The sequence below is a fragment of the Petromyzon marinus genome, chromosome 57, assembly GCF_048934315.1.
Source record: "Petromyzon marinus isolate PM22_M1 ecotype Great Lakes invasive population chromosome 57, UKy_Petmar_22M1.pri1.0, whole genome shotgun sequence".
NCBI classification, from domain to species: domain Eukaryota; kingdom Metazoa; phylum Chordata; class Hyperoartia; order Petromyzontiformes; family Petromyzontidae; genus Petromyzon; species Petromyzon marinus.
Genome location: NC_133723.1, coordinates 5,145,063 through 5,165,182, shown reverse-complemented (window position 1 = coordinate 5,165,182; position 20,120 = coordinate 5,145,063). Strand labels below are relative to the sequence as shown.

Below are 20,120 nucleotides of genomic sequence, written 5' to 3'. Positions count from 1 at the left end.
AATAGGTGGGCGTTATCCGCACCTCCGATGAGCACGGTTGGCTACGTACGGTGCGAAAGAAGTTCAACAGACGTGCATGCACACACTAAAGAAGCCCCGTATAGCCTTAACAGACTTTTGGGGCAAGTGTTATACCCACACTTTAGGAGCCGTCCATAAATGACGTCACGCACCTAGAGGGGGGGGGGGGTCAGACATTTGTGACGATGTGTGACGAGGGGAGGGGGGGGTGTGTAAATGTGACGTCACATCAAAATGCGCAACTTTAAATAAATCTAGAATTGTTATAACAACACTAATTGTTACAACACTCCTACAACATCAGAGTGCATTAAATACGCACTACAATGACAATAGTTTAAATCGATTTGAAGCATGTTTTATTTTCAAAATGGAAAATATGGTTTTGGGGGGTGGGGGGGGCAGAGCTTTGTGACGTCATATTTGAGGGGGGGGTTCTGACTTTTTGTGACGCCGTGTGACGAGATGGGGGGGGGGTCAAAATTCGTCCAAAATAGCGTGACGTCATTTATGACTTGGGAGAGGGAGGGAGGGGAGAGATGGAGGCGGTTGCGGGGTGGCCGTGGTGGTGGCGGCCTCGGAAACTTGCGCCATTGTTTCAGCTGCCGCGCCTGGAGATCGAAGCGAGCGCGCGCTCAGACGTAGAGCGAGCGGCCGATTGCGCAACCTCAAGAGCCCGACGTCAATCCGAATTAATCGATTCCCGCCGTTACTCCACGTGCCCGGAGAATCGATTTCCCCGTTAATCGCCAGCATAAGGGGAATCGACTTCACTACCACAGCCATCATGAATCTATGGAATCGCGTCGAGGTCCTGCAAACGCCCGCTATGTGGTCGCGGCAGCAGCGGCAACCACCAGCGGCTCCTCACACGGCAGCAGGGCATCCATCCACACGTCCGATGCGTGATGCGTGAGACTCTAAGAGCCCGCGACATCCACGCAACAACAACAACAACGCTACAACGAGCAGGCGGGGGAGAAGGAACACAGCGGCGATGAAGGCCCCGTGTCCGCGGGGCCTGCGGGCTTTCCTAAGCAGCCTGGCCGGGTTCGCGCTCGGCTTCTCGGCGGCCACTTGGCTCTTCTCGCCCTGGGCAGCGCAGCGATCCGCCACCGCTGGCGCCGGCGGCGTTTCCACCGGCGGTCACTGCTGGTGGCAGGGCGGCTTCGGGCGAGGCGGAGCGCTACTGATGGGCGCCGGGAGGAGCGGCGCGTCGTCATTCTCGTTCGCCTTCTCCTTCCCCTTCTCGTCGTCCTCATCCACCTCCCGGGAGGAGACGGAGTGGGGTGGAGCGCGGACCCGCAGCTTCGTCTACGTCGGGGTCATCACGGCGCACAAGTACCTGTCCACACGCGCCTGGGCCGCCTATCGAACCTGGGCCCCCACGGTGCCCGGCCGCGTGGAGTTCTTCACGAGCGACGGCTCCAGCTCCGAGCTGCCCCTGCCGCTCGTGGCGTTACCCGGCGTGGACGACGTATACCCGCCGCAGAAGAAGTCCTTCATGATGCTGAAGGTACATGCAAGTTGGTGATTCGCAGACGCGGTGGTTAGACCAGAACAACACCACGCTTGTTGACCTCCCTCATCAGTGCCCCTACCTGATTGCAGAGTAATTCGGGACCTTATCGGTCACCCCCGTGCGCCTTACGTTTCTCAACGTTCATCATACAAAGTCACCATCACGAGGGAGAAACGCAGACAAGACAATGTTGCCCCCGTATTGAAGCGGCTGTTTTCATTGCCAAGTCGCATTAATTAGGTATGGCCCTGTGAGCCGTGCGGTTCTTGAGTCGGGTGCAACCGCAACAAACAAAAAAAATGTGAACAGAGAAACATCTTAAAGCGACGACTTGCAACAGAAACATCCTGGGATAAACCAGCAATTTTTTTTCCAGAAAGAAAAAAAACACCGTATTAAAACGGCTGTACGCCGTATGGACCTTTAAAAACGCAATTTCCCTGTACAAGAATACGGGGTAAACCGTATGGGTTGACACGGTGTGATCATACAACAGCAAATAGAACAAAATATATCACCAGGTAGGCGAGGGTCTCACTGAGCAATGTACTGTAGTTGTTTTTTTTTCAGAAGCGACCTGGCCATCAGATATGATCATCACCATCAGATATGATCATCACGTGGAAATGTATAGCAGCAGCCAAAATACTCTCTAAACACCTGATGTTGATTCTAAATGTGGAAGTAAAAATATATATTTAATTAAAAAAAACTTTCTTAAAAAACACGCTTTCATAAAATGTACTAAAAAGTTAAATAGCAATGGAAAAAACTCCACGACTCCAGGAAGTTGCCCCGAAGCTTGCCATAACGTAAGGGGGACCATGGGCAATTACAGCCAACGTCAGTTTACCGTGGACAATTAGACCCAAGCCGAAACATAACATATACAAAATAATGTTTTAAAATATATATTTTTATGATAGAATAAGGTATTGTCATCAGTATGACATACGTATACCAAGTTTGCAGTCGATACCACATAGGGAAGTGGGTTAACATTGAGTTACAATATTTGAGGATACAACGACAGACAGAGTTAAATACAAGCGTGTAAAAACCGGAGGACCTAGAGAAAAAATCCACGCGGCCACGCAGAGAGAGATATGCAAACTCCACATATACAGCAGGCGTCAGGGTCGGGATCGAATCCACGACCTCTTGCATACTAGGCAAGGGAGTTAATTGCTGTTAAACTCTTTAACTTAACTTTCCCGCTCGCGACCCAATCAATAACATTGGCGGCGAATATTTGCACCGGTGCTAGACCTCCCCTAGGTCGACTTGGCTTGAATGGGTACCTGGTGTGGGTGTGCAAACATTCATCGCCGGGGAGATGAAGGCGGCCGTGCGGGTGTGGTGCTGGCGACCCCACCCCCCTCGTGTGCCGTGCCGGCCTTCATAGGTGCTCTTCGCTGACGGCACTTGCGCCCTAAGTCTGTTAAGGTCACGGGGGAGGCGGACGGGCGGGCGGGCGGGCGGGGAGCTTTGTCTTTGTGTCTCTCTCTCGCGCGCGCGCGCAGTACATGCACGACCACTACCTGGACCAATTCGAGTGGTTCGTGCGCGCCGACGACGACGCCTACATTCGCGGGGATCGCCTCGAGCAGTTCCTGCGCCGCCTCAACAGCAGCGAGCCGCACTACCTGGGCCAGACGGGGCTGGGCACCACCGAGGAGCTGGGCAAGCTGGCGCTGGAGCCCGGCGAGAACTTCTGCATGGGCGGCCCGGGAATGGTGTTCAGCCGGGAGGCGCTCAGGAGGCTGGCGCCCAATGTGGGGCCGTGCCTGCGCGAGATGCACACGGGGCACGAGGACGTGGAGGTGGGGCGGTGCGTGCGGAGGTTCGCCGACACGCAGTGCGTGTGGTCCTACGAGGTGAGTTGGGTGAGGCGGGGGTTTGCGAAATGGTGAGTTTGTGGTTGAGTGATTTGCTGGGTGGGTGACTGAATGGGCGGGTGAGTGAATACTTTGCACGGTTGGTGGGCGAGTGAATCTGTGAGTGAAGTGGGGTAGGTGGGTGGGAGGATGCGCGAGTGGGTGGGTAGGTGTACGAGTGGGTGAAGTGAGTAGTTGAAATGAGCGGGGTGAGTGCTTTGTTGAGTTGGATATTTGAAAAAGCGAATAGATGGGTGGGTGAGTAGGTGAGTGAATGAGTTACCGGGTGAGAATTGGCAATCGGTCGACAGAAGGGTGAACTTTTTTGGGGTGTTTAAAGTTTCAAGTTTCATTTATTAGGTGTAGCCCTGTGAGCCCTGCGGCTCTTTTGAGTCGGGTGCAACCGCAACAAACAAAATATGAACAGAGAACATCTTAAAGCGACGACGCGCAACAGAAATCTTCCAGAAAAAAAAAAACACCGTATTACAACGCTGTGTGCAAAAATCCCAGTGTGATGCAAGACAAACAATAACAACCATAAGACAATTTAGATTCAAGTTATTAGGCCAACTCCGCACTTCCGCAAGATACATGGCTTAACCACATGTTTTAGAAATCACCAAAATAAAGCTATAAAATACAATGTAACAACAGTAATCATAGGAACTTTGATTCAAATTTAACAATAAGCGATATACATAACATGTACGAACAAACTTGCAGCCATATCTGTCAGCATGACACTCCCCGTGTATGATGTGTGAGTGAGTCAATGTTAGTGAGTGTTTGATGTGTGAGTCAGCGTATGATAAGTGAGTCAGTGTATGATGTGTGAGTCAGTGGTAGTGTGAGTGAGTGTATGATGTGTGAGTGAGTCAGTGTATTATGAGTGAGTGTATGATGAGTGAATCATTGTATGATGAGTGAATGGGTCAGTGGTTGTGTGAGTGTATGATGTGTGAGTCAGTGGTAGTGTGAGTGAGTGTATGATGTCTGAGTGAGTCAGCGTATTATGAGTGAGTGTATGATGAGTGAATCATTGTATGATGAGTGAATGGGTCAGTGGTTGTGTGAGTGTATGATGTGTGAGTCAGTGTATGATGTGTGAGTGAGTTAGTGTAAGATGAGTGAGTGTATCACGGCATCCTCCCCGCCAACACGGCCTCCTCCCCGCCATCACGGCCTCCATGCCATCGCGGCCTCCTCCATGCCATCGTGGCCTCCTCCATGCCATCGCGGCCTCCTCCATGCCATCGCGGCCTCCTCCGCGCCGTCGCGACCTCCTCCCCGCCGTCGCGGCCTCCTCTCCGCCATCGTGGCCTCCTCCACTCCATCACGGCCTCCTCCCCGCCATTGCGGCCTCCTCCCCGCCATCGCGGCCTCCTCCCCGCCATCGTGGCCTCCTCCACTCCATCACGGCCTCCTCCCCGCCATCGTGGCCTCCTCCCCGCCATCGTGGCCTCCTCCACTCCATCACGGCCTCCTCCCCGCCATCGTGGCCTCCTCCCCGCCATCGTGGCCTCCTCCACTCCATCACGGCCTCCTCCCCGCCATACAGTGTCGCTCGGAGCGCTCGAGCGCGACAGACCGCGATGGCGCCGCCGACGGCATAAACGACGACGCGGGATGTCACCCAGACTACTCGCCAGTAGTCTGGGTGACACTCCGCGTCGCCCAGACTCCTCACCAGTAGTCTGGGTGACACTCACCGGTAGTCTGGGTAACACTCACCAGTAGTCTGGGTAACACACAAAAGAAACGTAATATGGATCAGACGAAAACTGCACTTTAAATTGTCTCCCGTAAATTCCTGCGCCCTATATGCAAGGTTCAGGAACTAAACATAACATGCTAGCCAGTCAAACACCAGCTCCACACTTAGCGATAATCACCTCGCCATCCAGACTCTAGCCTGACCCGACACAGCGTCGTTAGGCCTTCCCCCAGCAATGGAACAATAAATCATGAAAATGTTTTTTTTATTACTATTGTTACATGCGTATACGCTGATTAGAACTATGCTCTAAATTTTCGTGCTCGGCAAGGCCCCCTAGTCTCGATGGTTTGCTCCTGCCAATAACATCTGGCAACGTAACAGCATTAGTTTGACGGACATTGCTGATGAGACCCAGATGGGGTCGAAACCAGTCCACGGTTTTTCTTCGTAAACAAATGTTTGTCATGAAGCATGATTCCGGAAGGCCCAAACAGGCTGATGGACGAGAGAAAGAGAAATACTTGGGTTTTTTTGTTCGTTAATGAAGAGAGATGTACTTTTGTCTGTCCGTTTGAATCTCCATTATCTTGCGCTGACGAGCTGCTTAGATGGGCAGATCCACAAGTTTGACAACCTCAAGTAAACATTTCAGCATCGGCCGAATAATGCCACATGTGGTGCCACATGTGATGCCACTTCGAAGGTGGTTTTAGAAAAATATGGCTTTTTTATGGAATAAATCATTGGTTTAATGCATACGCGAATCAGAATGCCTGATCGCCATCCCAGCGGAGATGAAAGCCAGTTTGTCTGAGTGCATCCAAACACCGTTGTACTTCGTGAGCATTCCTCCATCATGAAGAAACGTGGAAGCAATAATTTTATTCTATCCCAACTATAGTCCAGATTTATTGACATCATCAGACATGGTCAATCCACTGCTGGTTGGAGCCTCCCCCCCCTCCCCCTACCCGGCACCAGTCGTATTGATCGTAGTGGTTGCTTGGCATCCTTCACTAAAGCTGGGGCTGGTCGTTGCAGGTTGATGACCGGTTCAGATATCAGACATCATTCACCACTGATGTTAGCCGTGACCAGGAATCAAACTCGGCCGCTGGGTTCATAGTGCAGTGCGCGCACCGCCGTGCCGTCCCTTCCACCCCTGACACACACTTCACGATTATACTGGCCTGCTCGCGTCCACTGGCGTGCGCCGAGGCGCCCGACACCTCGACCGCTGGCAAAAAATGTAGCCTCTCGCCGAAACGCGTTCAATCTACCAGCGCGTTCCTGACAGCGCATGCCAGCGGTGCCCCACTTGGGCTGGCGCCTGCTTCGCCTTCCATGGCCACGCTTGAAAGATTTTACCCTTTGCTCCCCCGTATGTACTGTACAGGCAGTCCTCTACTTACGATGGAGATGCGTTATACGACGACCCCCATCGTAAGTGAAAAATATCGTAAGTCGAAGATGGCCTGGCCTTCCCAGGAGTCTTAAAGAATGGTGATAATTGAGCAAAACGAGAGCAATTTACAGTACCGTACTGTATAAGCTATATACTGTATGTATTTATTAATTACAATACTGTATTGCACGGTAAAATGTAAAGTAAAAAAAAACAAGGTCAATTTTTAGCCTACCTATATGAACTGCAATTTAATAGAAAGTTTTTTTCAGGAAGCAATCCTATCTGCTATAAAAAAAACTTTGAACATGCATTGAACGTATCGTAACCCTAAAATGAAATCGCTAAAGCTACGTATCATACATGCATTGAACGTGTCGTTCGCTGCTGCGTTTGCCTGCCGCGCGAAATTTTAAATATTTGACAATTTTGCCGTATCGCTATCGCCATCGTAAAATCGAAATATCGTAAGTCAGACCATCGTAACTCGGGGACTATCTGTATATGTATGTCGAACTTCTTCGCACCCATCGGCCGCACGGCGTAATTTCAGCGGCGTTGGCTCAACACAAGCAACACTGGACCGGTTTGACGGTGCGGATTTTGTTTTTGTCCATGGTAAAACAAAAATCTTGAGAACCCGGACAAAACTCACGCAGAACTGTGTGTATGTCGAAATTCTTTCGCACCCGTACGTAGTCAACCGTGCTAATCGGAGGTGCTGGGGGGTGGGGGGGGCAAGGACAACAAAATTTAACACAAAGCAGTTCTAAAGAAATTAGATTGTCAATCTATATTTAAAAGTGCATAGCTCCAGTGGCTTCCTAATGTGGGATGGGAAGAGAGTTCCAGACGGCCGCAGAAGCGCACATGAAAGCACGCGATGCGATGACCACCGTCTGTTCGATGGTTAGCCAAAAGCCGCTGCGTGGCTGACCGGCTACGTACGGTGCGAAAGAAGTTGAACATCCATAGTTTGCGCGATGAATTATGCCCCTTGACGAGATCAGTAAGTTCTTTCAATGAAATTCTACTGCTTGAGCTCAGCCATATAACATGAAATTGTTTAAAGGGGGAGGGGGTGACATAGAACCACAACTCAGCGGTGTACTCCACAATGTTAAACACTAGAGGAATGTTAAACAGTTTATAATTGAATTTTGATTTAAAGCTTTCGTGACTGCAGTAATTCATATTCTTAGTTTTTTCGGTAAAGTCACGTTGAAGAGAAACAACAAAATAACAAAATATATATAAAACAATAAAAAATTCTCACGACGTTTCGACCATAACTCAAACGGTCATCATTGAGTTATGGTCGAAACGTCGTGAGAATTTTTTATTGTTTTATATATTTTGTTATTTTGTTGTTTCTCTTCAACGTGACTTTACCGAAAAAACTAAGAATATAGTTTATAATTGGTTTCTTTTGGCTCAGCTTGTGCAGTTGTAACGTCAATGAGAGCGATAAATCCCTCCACCATCTAACGTATGTGTGTCTGTATGTTGAACTTCTTTCGCAACCGTATGTGGCCAACCTGTGCGAATTGGGGGTGCGGGGGAAGGACAACAAACTAGACACAAAAAACAGACAAAGACAAACAAATCAAGTTGGCAGATGGGTAATGTGCCAATTGATTTGTATTTTTACAGCAAACCGTCATTTTACAAAAGTGAGCAAATTCGACATTTTTGTGACTGCGTGGTTTTTCTGATGTCTTCAAGGCCCCACCTACTTGAGGACCCGGATTAGGAAGCGCATTCACTCAAGATGTGAGCTCTGGCTACCCGACCTGACCATGCTGGGTGTACTCTTCAGCGAAACGTTGTACTAAAACCGCCCCAATTCCCCTTCGCTTTCCAAACGCGAAACATAAAAGCAAGTTGGTAAATGTGTCCGGGTTGACAACTTGGCCGTGTCGGCTGGTGTAGTGGCCACAGCTCAAATTGACATCGTACCAACACCGTCTGACCCAAAAAAAAAAAATCCCCTAAGTGTGTGAATGTTGAACGCTCCACAGGATTGGTCATGGTTACGATCTGCTTTTGTCGAGCGTGACATCGGCTGTAACGCATCACACTTAAGAATTTGACAGATCCATTTCTTCTCCATTTTCTGTGCAGAAAGACAACTGCCCGACAATGCCGATACTGTACGCATAGATTATCTCTCTTTTCGCGGAAAAAAATAATTGGCAGTTAGACTCACACATGATACCAATCTGAAGTTTCCCCATGCATAAGAAGTCCCGTTTCGGAATGGGGCATTTGACGCCAGGGGTTTTCCTGGCAATATTCATTATCCCATTGTCTAACAAATGTCCAACTGTACAGAAAGACAGCTGCCTGATATGCCGATACTCTACGCCTAGATTTGTTTTCATTTCGCCTAAAAAATATATTTTGGCAGTTTGACCGACACACGATACTGAGCCCAAGTTTCCCCCCATGCATAAGAAGTCAGGTTCATAATGAGGCATTTGTCGCCAGAGGCTTTTCCTGGCAATGATCATGATCCAGATGCTTTCCAAAAAAGCCCCGCTGTCTCTTCCAAGTTGTGGGTGGTGGCAGCAGTGGTTTGGGCCCATGCCCTATCGCTGTCTGGCCAAAAAATTCTGCTTGCGAAATGTGGGAATGTGTCTGGCCGTGCCGAGACGACAATTCCACTTTTGACGCTCGCACAATACCAGCTGTGCCTTGCACGGCCTCGGGGAGATCCCCGTGTGTTTTCCCACTGCAGAGAAGCCGTGCCGATGGTGTTGCGGGCAATGAACATGTTGAGACCGGTTGACGTGCAACTGTCAGCCATGGTCGGGAATGGAACCCAGATTTCTGGATTCGTAGTGCAGTGTTACTACCTATTAGAGCCCTTCGGGTGTATGTTGGTTTGTATGTTTTTGAACTCGCACCATACATAGCCAAGCGTGCTAATCGGAGGTGCGTGGGAAGGACAACACACAACACAAACAGAGCAATGTTTGCTGCATGATCCCACCTGATATTCATATCGAGAGCTGGAATCTAGCCGTATTAAGTCCAAAAATAAATTTCATGCAATGGCTTTTTTTTGTACGGTCATCGGGTGGACCAGGCTGAGATTTATCAGCTCACAAAAAAATGTAAACCCGGTTTAATCACACAAAGCTGAAACCTGGAATCAAACCTAGCATCTCAGCAGTGGCAGCTCAGCCCTCTAGCCTGAGCCACCTATCCTCTCGGACTTGGTCTATGAGCCAGATTAATTAATCTCATCCATAGTGTGTTGAACCACTACACTACAGGTCCAAACACTTTATCTTTCTTCCTTTTTCCCAAGCACACTACTTAACTTAAAATTCCCTCCCATCATCCCAAGTTCTGACAACCTTGCTCAGCTAAAGATATGTATTCACACTTTCTCTATGTATGGTGAGCTTCTTTTACACCGTACCTAACCAACCGTGCCAATCGGAGGTGCAGCGGAAGGACAACAAACGAAATAATTGAGTTTTCATTCGATATTTAAAAGTGCATAGCTGCAGTGGCTTCTAATATCAGCAAGGAAGAGCGTTCCAGACAGCCGCAGAAGCGCATCTGAAAGAGCGCGATGCAGTGACCGTCTTTGTTCGATGGATAGCCATCGATGGTTAGTCATCGAACAGTGGATTGGATCTTTTCTGCAGGACAGGTCCCAGCAGATGGCCTTGGGTCACCATGTGTCCCCTCCTTAGACCCCCTCCCCTCACAGTATCCCTCAGGGGTCAGTCTTATCTCCCCTTTTATTCAGTGCCCATGTTAGGCTGCTTGGGAGCTATTATCCGAAGGCACGGGTTACAGTGCCATCAGTAACGCCGATGACACCCATATGTCTCCTTCTCAGGTAACCCAGATGCAGTTCTCGCCTGCTTAACTTAACAGACTGTCTGACAGAGGTAGCTACATGGATGCAACAGAACTGGCTAAACGGAGCTGATGATTGTAGGGTCAGAAAGTCAGCTGAGGATGGGACAGGAGGGAGCTTGAGCCTCCATTAATTAATGGAATTACGCCCACTCTCTGTAACAGTGGCGCACAACCTAGAGTGAGGGAAAAAAGTATTTGATCCCCTGCTGATTGTGTACGTTTGCCCACTGACAAAGAAATGATCAGTCTATAATTTTAATGGTAGGTTTATTTGAACAGTGAGAGACAGAATAACAACAACAAAAATCCAGAAAAACGCATGTCAAAAATGTTATAAATTGATTTGCATTTTAATGAGGGAAATAAGTATTTGACCCCCTCTCAATCAGAAAGATTTCTGGCTCCCAGGTGTCCTTTATACAGGTAACGAGCTGAGATTAGGAGCACACTCTTAAAGGAAGCGCTCCTAATCTCAGCTTGTTACCTGTATAAAAGACACCTGTCCACAGAAGTAATCATTCAGATTCCAAACTCTCCACCATGGCCAAGACCAAAGAGCTCTCCAAGAATGTCAGGGACAAGATTGTAAACCTACACAAGGCTGGAATGGGCTACAAGACCATTGCCAAGCAGCTTGGTGAGGTGACAAGAGTTGGTGCGATTATTCGCAAATGGAAGTAACACTAAAGAACTGTCAGTCTCCCTCGGCCTGGGGCTCCATGCAAGATCTCACCTCGTGGAGTTGCAATGATCATGAGAACAGTGAGGAATCAGCCCAGAACTACACGGGAGGATCTTGTCAATGATCTCAAGGCAGCTGGGACCATAGTCCCCAAGAAAACAATTGGTAACACACTACGCCGTGAAGGACTGAAATCCTGCAGCGCCCGCAAGGTCCCCCTGCTCAAGAAAGCACATATACATGCCCGTCTTAAGTTTGCCAGTGAACATCTGAATGATTCAGAGGACAACTGGGTGAAAGTGTTATGGTCAGATGAGACAAAAATGGAGCTCTTTGGCATCAACTCAACTCGCCGTGTTTGGAGGAGGAGGAATGCTGCCTATGACCCCAATAACACCATCCCCACCGTCAAACATGGAGGTGGAAACATTATGCTTTGGGGGTGTTTTTCTGCTAAGGGGACAGGACAACTTCACCGCATCAAAGGGACGATGGACGGGGCCATGTACCGTCAAATCTTGGTTGAGAACCTCCTTCCCTCAGCCAGGGCATTAAAAATGGGTCGTGGATGGGTATTCCAGCATGACAATGACCCAAAACACACGGCCAAGGCAACAAAGGCGTGGCTCAAGAAGAAGCACATTAAGGTCCTAGAGTGGCCTAGTCAGTCTCCAGACCTTAACCCCACAGAAAATCTGCGGAGGGAGCTGAAGGTTCGAGTTGCCAAACGTCAGCCTCGAAACCTTCATGACTTGGAGAAGATCTGCAAAGAGGAGTGGGACAAAATCCCTCCTGAGATGTGTGCAAACCTGGTGGCCAACTACAAGAAACATCTGACCTCTGTGATTGCCAACAAGGGTTTTGCCACCAAGTACTAAGTCATGTTTTGCAGAGGGGTCAAATACTTATTTCCCTCATTAAAACGAAAATCAATTTATAACATTTTTGACATCCGTTTTTCTGGATTTTTGTTGTTATTCTGTCTCTCACTCAAATAAACCTACCATTAAAATTATAGACTGATCATTTGTCAGTGGGCAAACGTACAAAATCAGCAGGGGATCAAATACTTTTTTCCCTCACTGTAGGTGTATTATTCGATCGTAGCCTGACCATGCGCCCTCATGTTGCAGCTGTGGCCAACCTCTAGTGATCTCGAAACACCGGTTCACGCGCGTCTGGATTATAGAAATGCTTTTTATGCTGAGCTGCCTTACAGCTGGTGGTGAATGCGGCTGCTTTTATGCTTAGACGTGTTAGCTGTTTCGAGCACATAAAACCAATCCTCCGTGATCTACACTGGCTACCAGTTAAGCTACCGCATACAATTTAAGTTAGCTGTAATGCCTTGCAAAGCTCAAAATGGCCTTGTTCCTCAGTACCTGCAGTCCCGTCAAGCCCCCCAGATGTCTGGTAGATACATAACCTTGCGCTCTTCAGGCCAGGCCCTGCTAGCTCAAACTAGAATTCTTCAATTCAACGCTGGGCGGTAGTAGGTGCCTTCTTGAGTGTGGCGCCTAAGATGTGAAACTCTCTTCCACCGGCCCTCAGATTGGCTGCGAGCACTGAACAGTTGAGGAAACTCTGCAAGACAATTTTTTTTTTCCTTTTAGCTTTTCCTTGTGCATGTCCCCTCATTTTGATATGTTTACATGTGTCTCGGTTTTCTAGGTAGGGGGACTACCTTCGTCTAATCAATGCTTGAAAGTATTGCGATGCCCTCTTCGTGGGGGGTGGGTTTTTACTCAACAAATTTGTTTTGAATGAATGAGCGAGCCAAAACCCCGCTGCTGCTGCTGCTGCTGCTGCTGCGAGGATGGCCGGAGTTCGCGTGATGATGGCTTACGCTCAACGAGATCGGCGAGGTGTTGCCCCTCATTTTTGGCAAGCGCTTCAACCCAATGCAGTTCGGCGAGCACCGGACGGTCGAGCCGTTTATTGCTGGCCTCACGTCGCCCTCTCGCCGCCCTCGCCGCCACCTCGCCGCTCCCACCGCAGATGCAGCAGCTGTTCTACGAGCACTACGAGCGCAACAAGCGTGGCTACATCCAAGACCTTCCGGCGAGCAAACTGCACCGCGCCATCACCCTGCACCCCAACAAGCGCCCCGCGTACCAGTACCGCCTGCACTCGCTGCTGCTCGCTTCACGCGCGCAAGAGCTGCGCCACAAGACCATCGAGCTGCACCGGCAGATTCTGCAGACTGCGGTGAGACGGGGTGGAGGGGGGGTACGGTCTGCGGCACGTGCCAAGTTGCACCCATCGTCGTAACGTCTATATAAAAAAAACGACACCTAATGTGCGTGTGTGTGTGTATGTATATAAAAAATATACGCGCGGTTAAGTCGATTTGCTTAACGCGTGGTGTTCACGCGACGCGTCCTGTCTGTAACGCGGCTCTTGCACGAGGAAACGCGTGAAACGTGTGCACCGTTACAACGCGGTTTCTTCGTGGTCGACGACGAACTACTTTCTTGAGCTGCGCAGCTGAGCGGTACAGTGATACAGTGCGCGGAGTGATACAGCAAAGCAGCAGCGTACCCTCCGTTGTTTGCCCCGCCATCTCACTGCGTTATGCGTAGTAGTATCTCGCCACACTTTATCGTCGTGTTATTTATGCGGGAAATATTTTCGTTGAAACGCGTTTTTCGCACAGCGCGGCACTTTTCAGGAACGCATCTACCGTGTTAAATGAGGGCCTTGCCGTATTGGGGCTGTTTGCGATTAATAGTGAATTCAGTTTCTTCAGTTCACTCCCTGAATCTTCGATTTATTTCAGAGGGGCTGCATTTCAGTAATTTCCACATTTATCACAGAGCTGTCTTCAGTTTTTGTCGAGATACATAAAATGTAAAAAAAAAAATCAAGTTCCTGAAGCTGCCAGTGCGTGGAGCGTGTAACATCAGACGGCACGGCGCGCATCACGCGGTACGGCGCGGAAGCACGACGGAGAGAGACGCGTTGAGTTTGTATTCATTTAAAACGTTATCACTCTACCTTCCCCGGCGCTCTTATCCGCTGGCACCTGCAGACGGAGGCTCAGCAGCTGCTCGCTAACGGCGGCGGCGACGACGAAGCCAACGCCGCCTTGGACGTGTCGTCAGAGGACCGGCGCCTTGGCGCCTCGCCCTCCTTCATGCGCTTCCACCCTCGCGACCGCCAGCATGTGCTCGAGTGGGACTTCTTCACCGGCACGCACCTGTGGTCAGCGCGCGCCGGCGCCCAGGGCCCCCGCCAAGCCCTGAGCGGCGGCGCCCTCCGCTCGGCGCTTGACGGCACCGTCGTGGCCCAGCTCATGGAAATGATCGACGCCCGCGCTAGGGCGCGCCGGCGAGCCATCGATTTCCGCGAGATCCTGTACGGCTACGCGCGCGTCAACCCGCTGCACGGCGCCGACTACGTGCTGGACGTCCTCATGACGTACCGCCGCAGCGAGGGCAAGCGCGCCGCCGTGCCGGTGCGCCGCCACGCCTACCTGCAGCAGACGTTCGGCCGCGCCGAATTCGCCGAGGAGCGCGAGATGCAAGCTGCCGAGTTCGCCGCGGCCGTGGACGCTAGCGCCGCCGCCGCAGCTGCCGCCGCTTCGGCTGACGGCGGCGGCGGCGGCGGTATCGCCGGCGGTAATGCCGGCGACGGTTCGTTGCTGGCGGTGAAGCTATCGAACCCACTCGGGCTCTTCGCGCCGTTCGGCCGCACCCCCGTTGAGGCGGTGCTGGCGGCCGCCGGGCCCAGCCGGGAGAGGATCCACATGCTGGTGCCGCTGGCCGGGCGGTACAAGGCGTTCGTCAGGTTCATGGAGAACTTTGAGCGCGTGTGCCTGGCTCGCCCGCAGAACATCAAGCTGGTGCTGCTGCTGTTTCGCCCTTCGAGCGACGACGGCGGCGGTGCCGGCGACGGGGACGCGGTGGGAAGACCCGAGGCGCTGGTAGAGGAGTACCGCCGGCGCTACCCGAAGGCGGAGATAGAGGTGCTGAGCGTGACCGGGCCTTTCTCGCGAGGCCTGGCTCTGGAGGTGGGGTCTTCGCAGTTTCCCGGCGATGCCCTCCTCTTCTTCTGCGACGTTGACCTGGCATTCACAGCCGACGCCCTGCAGCGCTGCCGGGACAACGCCGGTCGCGTCGATCCCACCACCGGCAGCGTGAGCGACGACGGGAGGGTTGGCCAAGTCTACTTCCCCGTCATCTTCAGCCAGTACGATCCGCGCATCGTCCACTCTGGTGGCGGCCGTTCGCCCACGAGTGACGACAGCGACGGCCGCCACGAGGACGACCCCTTCGACTTCTCCGATCGCGCCGGAATGTGGCGCGCGTTCGGCTATGGCATCGCCTGCCTGCATCGCGCCGACCTGGCCCGTGCCGGCGGTTTCGACACATCAATTACGGGCTGGGGGCTCGAGGACGTCGACTTGTTCGGCAAGGCGGTGGCGGCTCGTGCCGGTGGCGGTGCCGGTGGCGGGCTAGCCGTGTTCCGCAGCCCGGACCCCGGCGTGGCTCACCTCCACCACGAGGTGCGGTGCGACCCGGCGTTGGAGCCGAGGCAGCTGCGCATGTGCCGCAACTCGAAGGCGTCGACGTTGGGATCGGCGAGGCAGCTGGCGCACACGTGGCTGGCGCACGCCGAAGCCGCCGCCGTCGCCGCCGCCGGGGAAGACGAAGGAGGGGGACGGGGGCCGGGGAGGTTGGGCCCCACAGCCACCGACGTTGGCGGCGACGGTGCCGCGAGTCGGTAACCGCGAGCGGCCGGCGCGTCAAATCGATTTCCTCAGCGGGCACCATCGTCGTACAACAGACGGGCGCGTGCTGGTAGGGGGTGGTGGCGGGTTGGGGGGTGTGTGTGCAGTGGCGGCCGTTGGATTTCAACGGAATTAGGCCAAACATCCCAAAGTAGCAGGACACTCATGAAGACTTGAGACTTGGCCAGGCTTTACTGGTAAATAATTGATATAATTACACTGTAAAAATTAATAAACATAAAAGTTTTCCTGGGCCCATATATATTTTTTTATCAATTTGGGTCGGACTATTTATATTTCGTAGTGACGCCGTTTAAACGCGCTTGGGCCGATGTTCTGTGGCGCACTAATTCCATTAAAACCACATCGGCGAGAGGTGGCTTAAGAGATCAGAACGCGGAGATAGCACCAGAGAATCCTGAACGCAAATAGATTTCAGCTGCCTGTTCTTTTAAGGCAGGTTTCTCAAGTGTAGCGAGCTTATCGCCCTCAACCGGATCATCAGTGACTCACAGAGACCCTTAATCTGGCTAAATTTCAGCTCTGAGATTTAAACAAAAATATCCGTTAGACCATCATGCAACGAACATTACTCTGTGGCAGGACAGGTGGGAAAGTGCTGCCGCTTAATGTATGCACTTTTAAGGGATCTTGGAAGTCGTTTCGATATCTGCAGACTATGAATAGATTATTACACTGTGTAACAAAAATGTGTTTTTTTGTTCCTGGGTAGTAAGTGTTATTTCCTAATTGCTTATGCCTCAAAAAGTACAGAAAATGGCTATTATTCCCCACAAACTTTGCTTTTGTGACCAGGACAGTGATATTTTGAAATGTACCCATTTTTCAATGAGAAAGCATGGTGTGCATTTGAGTCATTCTTTCACATAAAGTCCTGGTCACAAAAGCAAAGTTTGTGGGGAATAATAATAGCCATTTTCTATACTTTTGAGGCATAAGCAATTAGAAAATAACACTTACTACCCAGGAACAAAAATCGTGTTACATAGTGAATTATTGGTCTCATGACTTGACACTAAAAGCACAATTTGGATTAAATTGACAAACAAATGAAGAATAAAAGCCCTAAATCGCTTGTGCCTGCAGACGTTCATTGGTAGTTACGCCAAGCCAAAATACACAACCAAAAGCTGAACTTTGTGCATTGAACTGAATGAAGTACATTTAATTTCTTTAACTTTTAAGTTAACTGCCTGTCGCTTGCGTACCGTGTTTTTTTATGCATTTGCACATTTGTTAATTGTAGCGTTAAAAGCATCATTTTCACACACGTAAGATGTGTAACAATTTCATCGACTCATTGAAAACTATCAATTATTAAGCTTTTCTTAAGGTGTTTGATAGACATCAAATCACGCGCGTTAGAATCAACGCAAAAGATTCCTAGATATTTTTTTTTATATATATATGCGACGCACGAGCTCTTGATTAAACAAGGCCTGTCGTGGCGAAGTCGGCAAACAACCTCAATAACTGACGCCGCACGGTGAGAGTCATCCCTGGGTGGAATGACTACAGGGTGGAGCGGTGCAACAGCGGTTACAACACCGCAGTACGAACCCAGCGGTCCGAGTTCCAATTAGCAGCCTTCGGAGTTCGATACCTGGCCACACGGCTAATATCGGTGGCGAGTGATCTCGGACGGGTCCCGAATGCCACTCCCACTGCTGCAAGAGGCTCTCTCCATCACCGACGTGTCCATGCCCTCCCGTTATATATATTTTTTTATCGTTGTTATATTTACATCAGTTTCACGTGCTGCCTACAATCCACTGGATATCTGTGAAAAAGAGCTTCGTAGCTCATCGGATTCCTCCAGTATGAAAATAAATATTCTGATTCACTGAAGGCGCTCTATTTGCTAGTGTTAGAAAAAAAATAAGGGTTCGCGATTGTGAAGGGGAGAATAGTTACATTCCGGATCGAGACGAGTCGACAGATGCCTTCGTCCGGCTCTGTGAGCCTCGGGCAAGAGGTATGTGAAGGTGCATCGATAAAATTTGTAATTATTCTTACGCTCGTGATGTCACACCACGATTGAGAACATTTTATTTACTATTCGTACAAAGAATACGCAAACTATATGCTGTTACATCTAGGGTAATGGGGAAAACAGAACTAAATGACACATTAAAAAAAGTGCAAACATTTTTAGATACAGACGTGTTTATTGTACACCGTCTGTGACCAAATGACCCAGAATGCACGCGATCTTCATCATATTTCAGATGCCAAGCAGCATTGAGCCTGGAAAGTGCTTTGGATTGGTGACCGCCACGCATAACAGTTCTTAGAAGCTGTGGAGCCATTTTGGGCAATGCAGCATAAGCTATTGTCATTCAGTAATATAACCCCAGTTTACATGGCGGTGCGCGTTCCTGAAAGGTGCAAAGGCGAATACCAAAACGACCTAAATCATCGCGATTTGCAGGGTAGCTGGAGGCGACGGACAGAAGCACGAAAGATGCCGTTGGCGACGTGCGGGGTTTAGGCGACAAAAACTATTAATAGTGACGACGTAAAGGGGGGCGGGGGGGAAGATGTAAATCGGGGTATTATCGTGTTCTTGTACGCTCCTTCACCTACACTCCTCACCTTCACCAACCTGCACTGACCAGCATGGTGAAGTATGGTCCGACTCTCCACAACTCACGCGGATCTCCCGCAGCATTGGATTCACAAGTGCATGCTGTGCAAAGTGTTGCTGTAAACGCTGCGGCCAACAGGCCCGCCGGGGTTAGTTCACGCGGACTCCCCAAAACGGCTAAAAGGTGCCGTTTTATTCCGGTTTGTTAATGTGTATACCTCAGCAGATGAGAATGGCCCATTGCAAATTCAACTGTGAACCTCGGCGTAAGTTTAGCTCCTCAAAATGAACGTATTAGCGGTACACTGCGCGGTATATGAAATAAGGGCAACATTGTTTGCAATCATTATTTATTTTTTCACAACATCTTGCGGGGTGTGCATCAAAATCGGCTCTTGCGATGTCGAAGTGGTCGGAAGAGCAAACGCTACAAGTGGCTGAACGCGAAGATTCAGTCTGTTGCCGAACGGCAGCATCCAGGCTGATGACGAATGGCTTGCTCCATGTTTCAAAGGCAGATTTGACTTGTGTCTGCGACGTTCTTCGATTTGACGGACCCAAATCCACAGGCAATAGGCCTTTATTAGTAGACTGAATAAGCCTTCGAAGTGTCAAACTTTGGCGAAATTGTCAATTGAAGACTGATGAACAGATTTGCCGATTCAAATTTAGATTTTAGACTGTTTTATGAGGACCAGTACATTATGCTGCATCGGTGTACCGCCAATACGTTCAAATAACTGCTCGGCTCAAGATCCGAATGTGGCTGACAAGTCTTAGAGAGCATTTGTACACATGAAACGTGACGGCATGGCACGCATGCAAGGCGATGGAAGTCGTGCCTTACAATTCTGCTGTTTGTGAGCACGTGTATGTGTATCTACTTATTTCCAGCCTGCATGCGTTTTCCTGCGATAGGTATTCTCATGTACAGAAAGTGTTGGATTTGAGTTGAATTCCTGCAAGAGCGGTGCTTTTGCCACCATTCGTTTTCTGTTCCGAGACAATTTCAGTGTTTTATATTCGTGACATTTCTTCAAATCGAGATTTATCATGCATGCAGTAACTAATGGTGTATTTAGGTTTTTTTGTTAAAGAATGCATTTACTTGGTATTCATATTTTTTTAAGCCCACGACATTAATAAAGACAATTTTGTACTCAAGCGTAGCGGAGTGGTGATATTTTTTTGTGGCATGCTTGTGGGGAGGGCATATCACCGAGAGGACATCCACCACGCAGGTGGAGCATTTAAAACGATTCACGTGCTGGAGCAAGGATTGATCCATCACCATTGCGAGACCATGAGAGGTGGGGGAAGCCTACATCAAGGAGTGGACTTATCATTGCTGATGACAAGTTTTTCCCCCGGATCTCCTTTGCAACCTTTGGGCTCTCACTTGCCCATAAACTAGTTATAGGAAAACCCTGCATCACTTTAAACTAGCTCCACACTCGCGTGATCAGTTGCGCAACTTGCTCATGCGGTTTTCCCTCGTTGCTCATGAACTTGCTATCCGGGATTTTGTAATCGCATTTGGAACTCTACAAGACTGCGATAAGATGAAAGTGATGAGAGATTACCTCGAAGCTTTAGAAACATCTGCATATGTTGCGCGTACGATATTCGTAGGCCAATATCCGCAAAATGTTCTATTGACAAGCAATTCCG

The 20,120-nt window shown here is 49.9% G+C and overlaps 2 protein-coding genes across 3 annotated transcripts in view; one reads left to right on the top strand and one right to left on the bottom strand.

Annotated features, from left to right (window-relative positions):
* The window catches only part of DUT (deoxyuridine triphosphatase), a 272,920-nt gene that overhangs the window by 227,472 nt on the left and 25,328 nt on the right, over positions 1–20,120 (bottom strand). Inside the window, exon 5 of one of the 2 annotated variants that reach the window (XR_012929716.1) lies at positions 11,352–11,362. The exons of the other annotated variant lie outside the window; for it this stretch is intronic. The gene's annotated coding sequence lies outside the window, so the exon portion shown is untranslated. Of the gene's footprint in view, positions 1–11,351; positions 11,363–20,120 lie in introns of those variants that run through there. 2 annotated transcript variants of the gene reach the window in all.
* LOC116954939 (chondroitin sulfate synthase 1-like) lies at positions 594–19,613 on the top strand. Its single transcript, XM_032975792.2, has 4 exons — positions 594–1,537; positions 3,067–3,420; positions 13,108–13,317; positions 14,141–19,613. The coding sequence occupies exons 1-4, from the start codon at positions 1,019–1,021 to the stop codon at positions 15,836–15,838; spliced, it is 2,781 nt and encodes a 926-aa protein (XP_032831683.1). The 5' UTR covers positions 594–1,018; the 3' UTR covers positions 15,839–19,613.

Excerpts from the sequence above, each read along its gene's own strand:
- LOC116954939 (XM_032975792.2), top strand. The coding sequence starts at position 1,019 with ATGAAGGCCCCGTGTCCGCGGGGCCTGCGGGCTTTCCTAAGCAGCCTG. Across the intron at positions 3,421-13,107 it reads AGTGCGTGTGGTCCTACGAG|ATGCAGCAGCTGTTCTACGA; the intron begins GTGAGTTGGGTG and ends CTCCCACCGCAG. Across the intron at positions 13,318-14,140 it reads GGCAGATTCTGCAGACTGCG|ACGGAGGCTCAGCAGCTGCT; the intron begins GTGAGACGGGGT and ends TGGCACCTGCAG.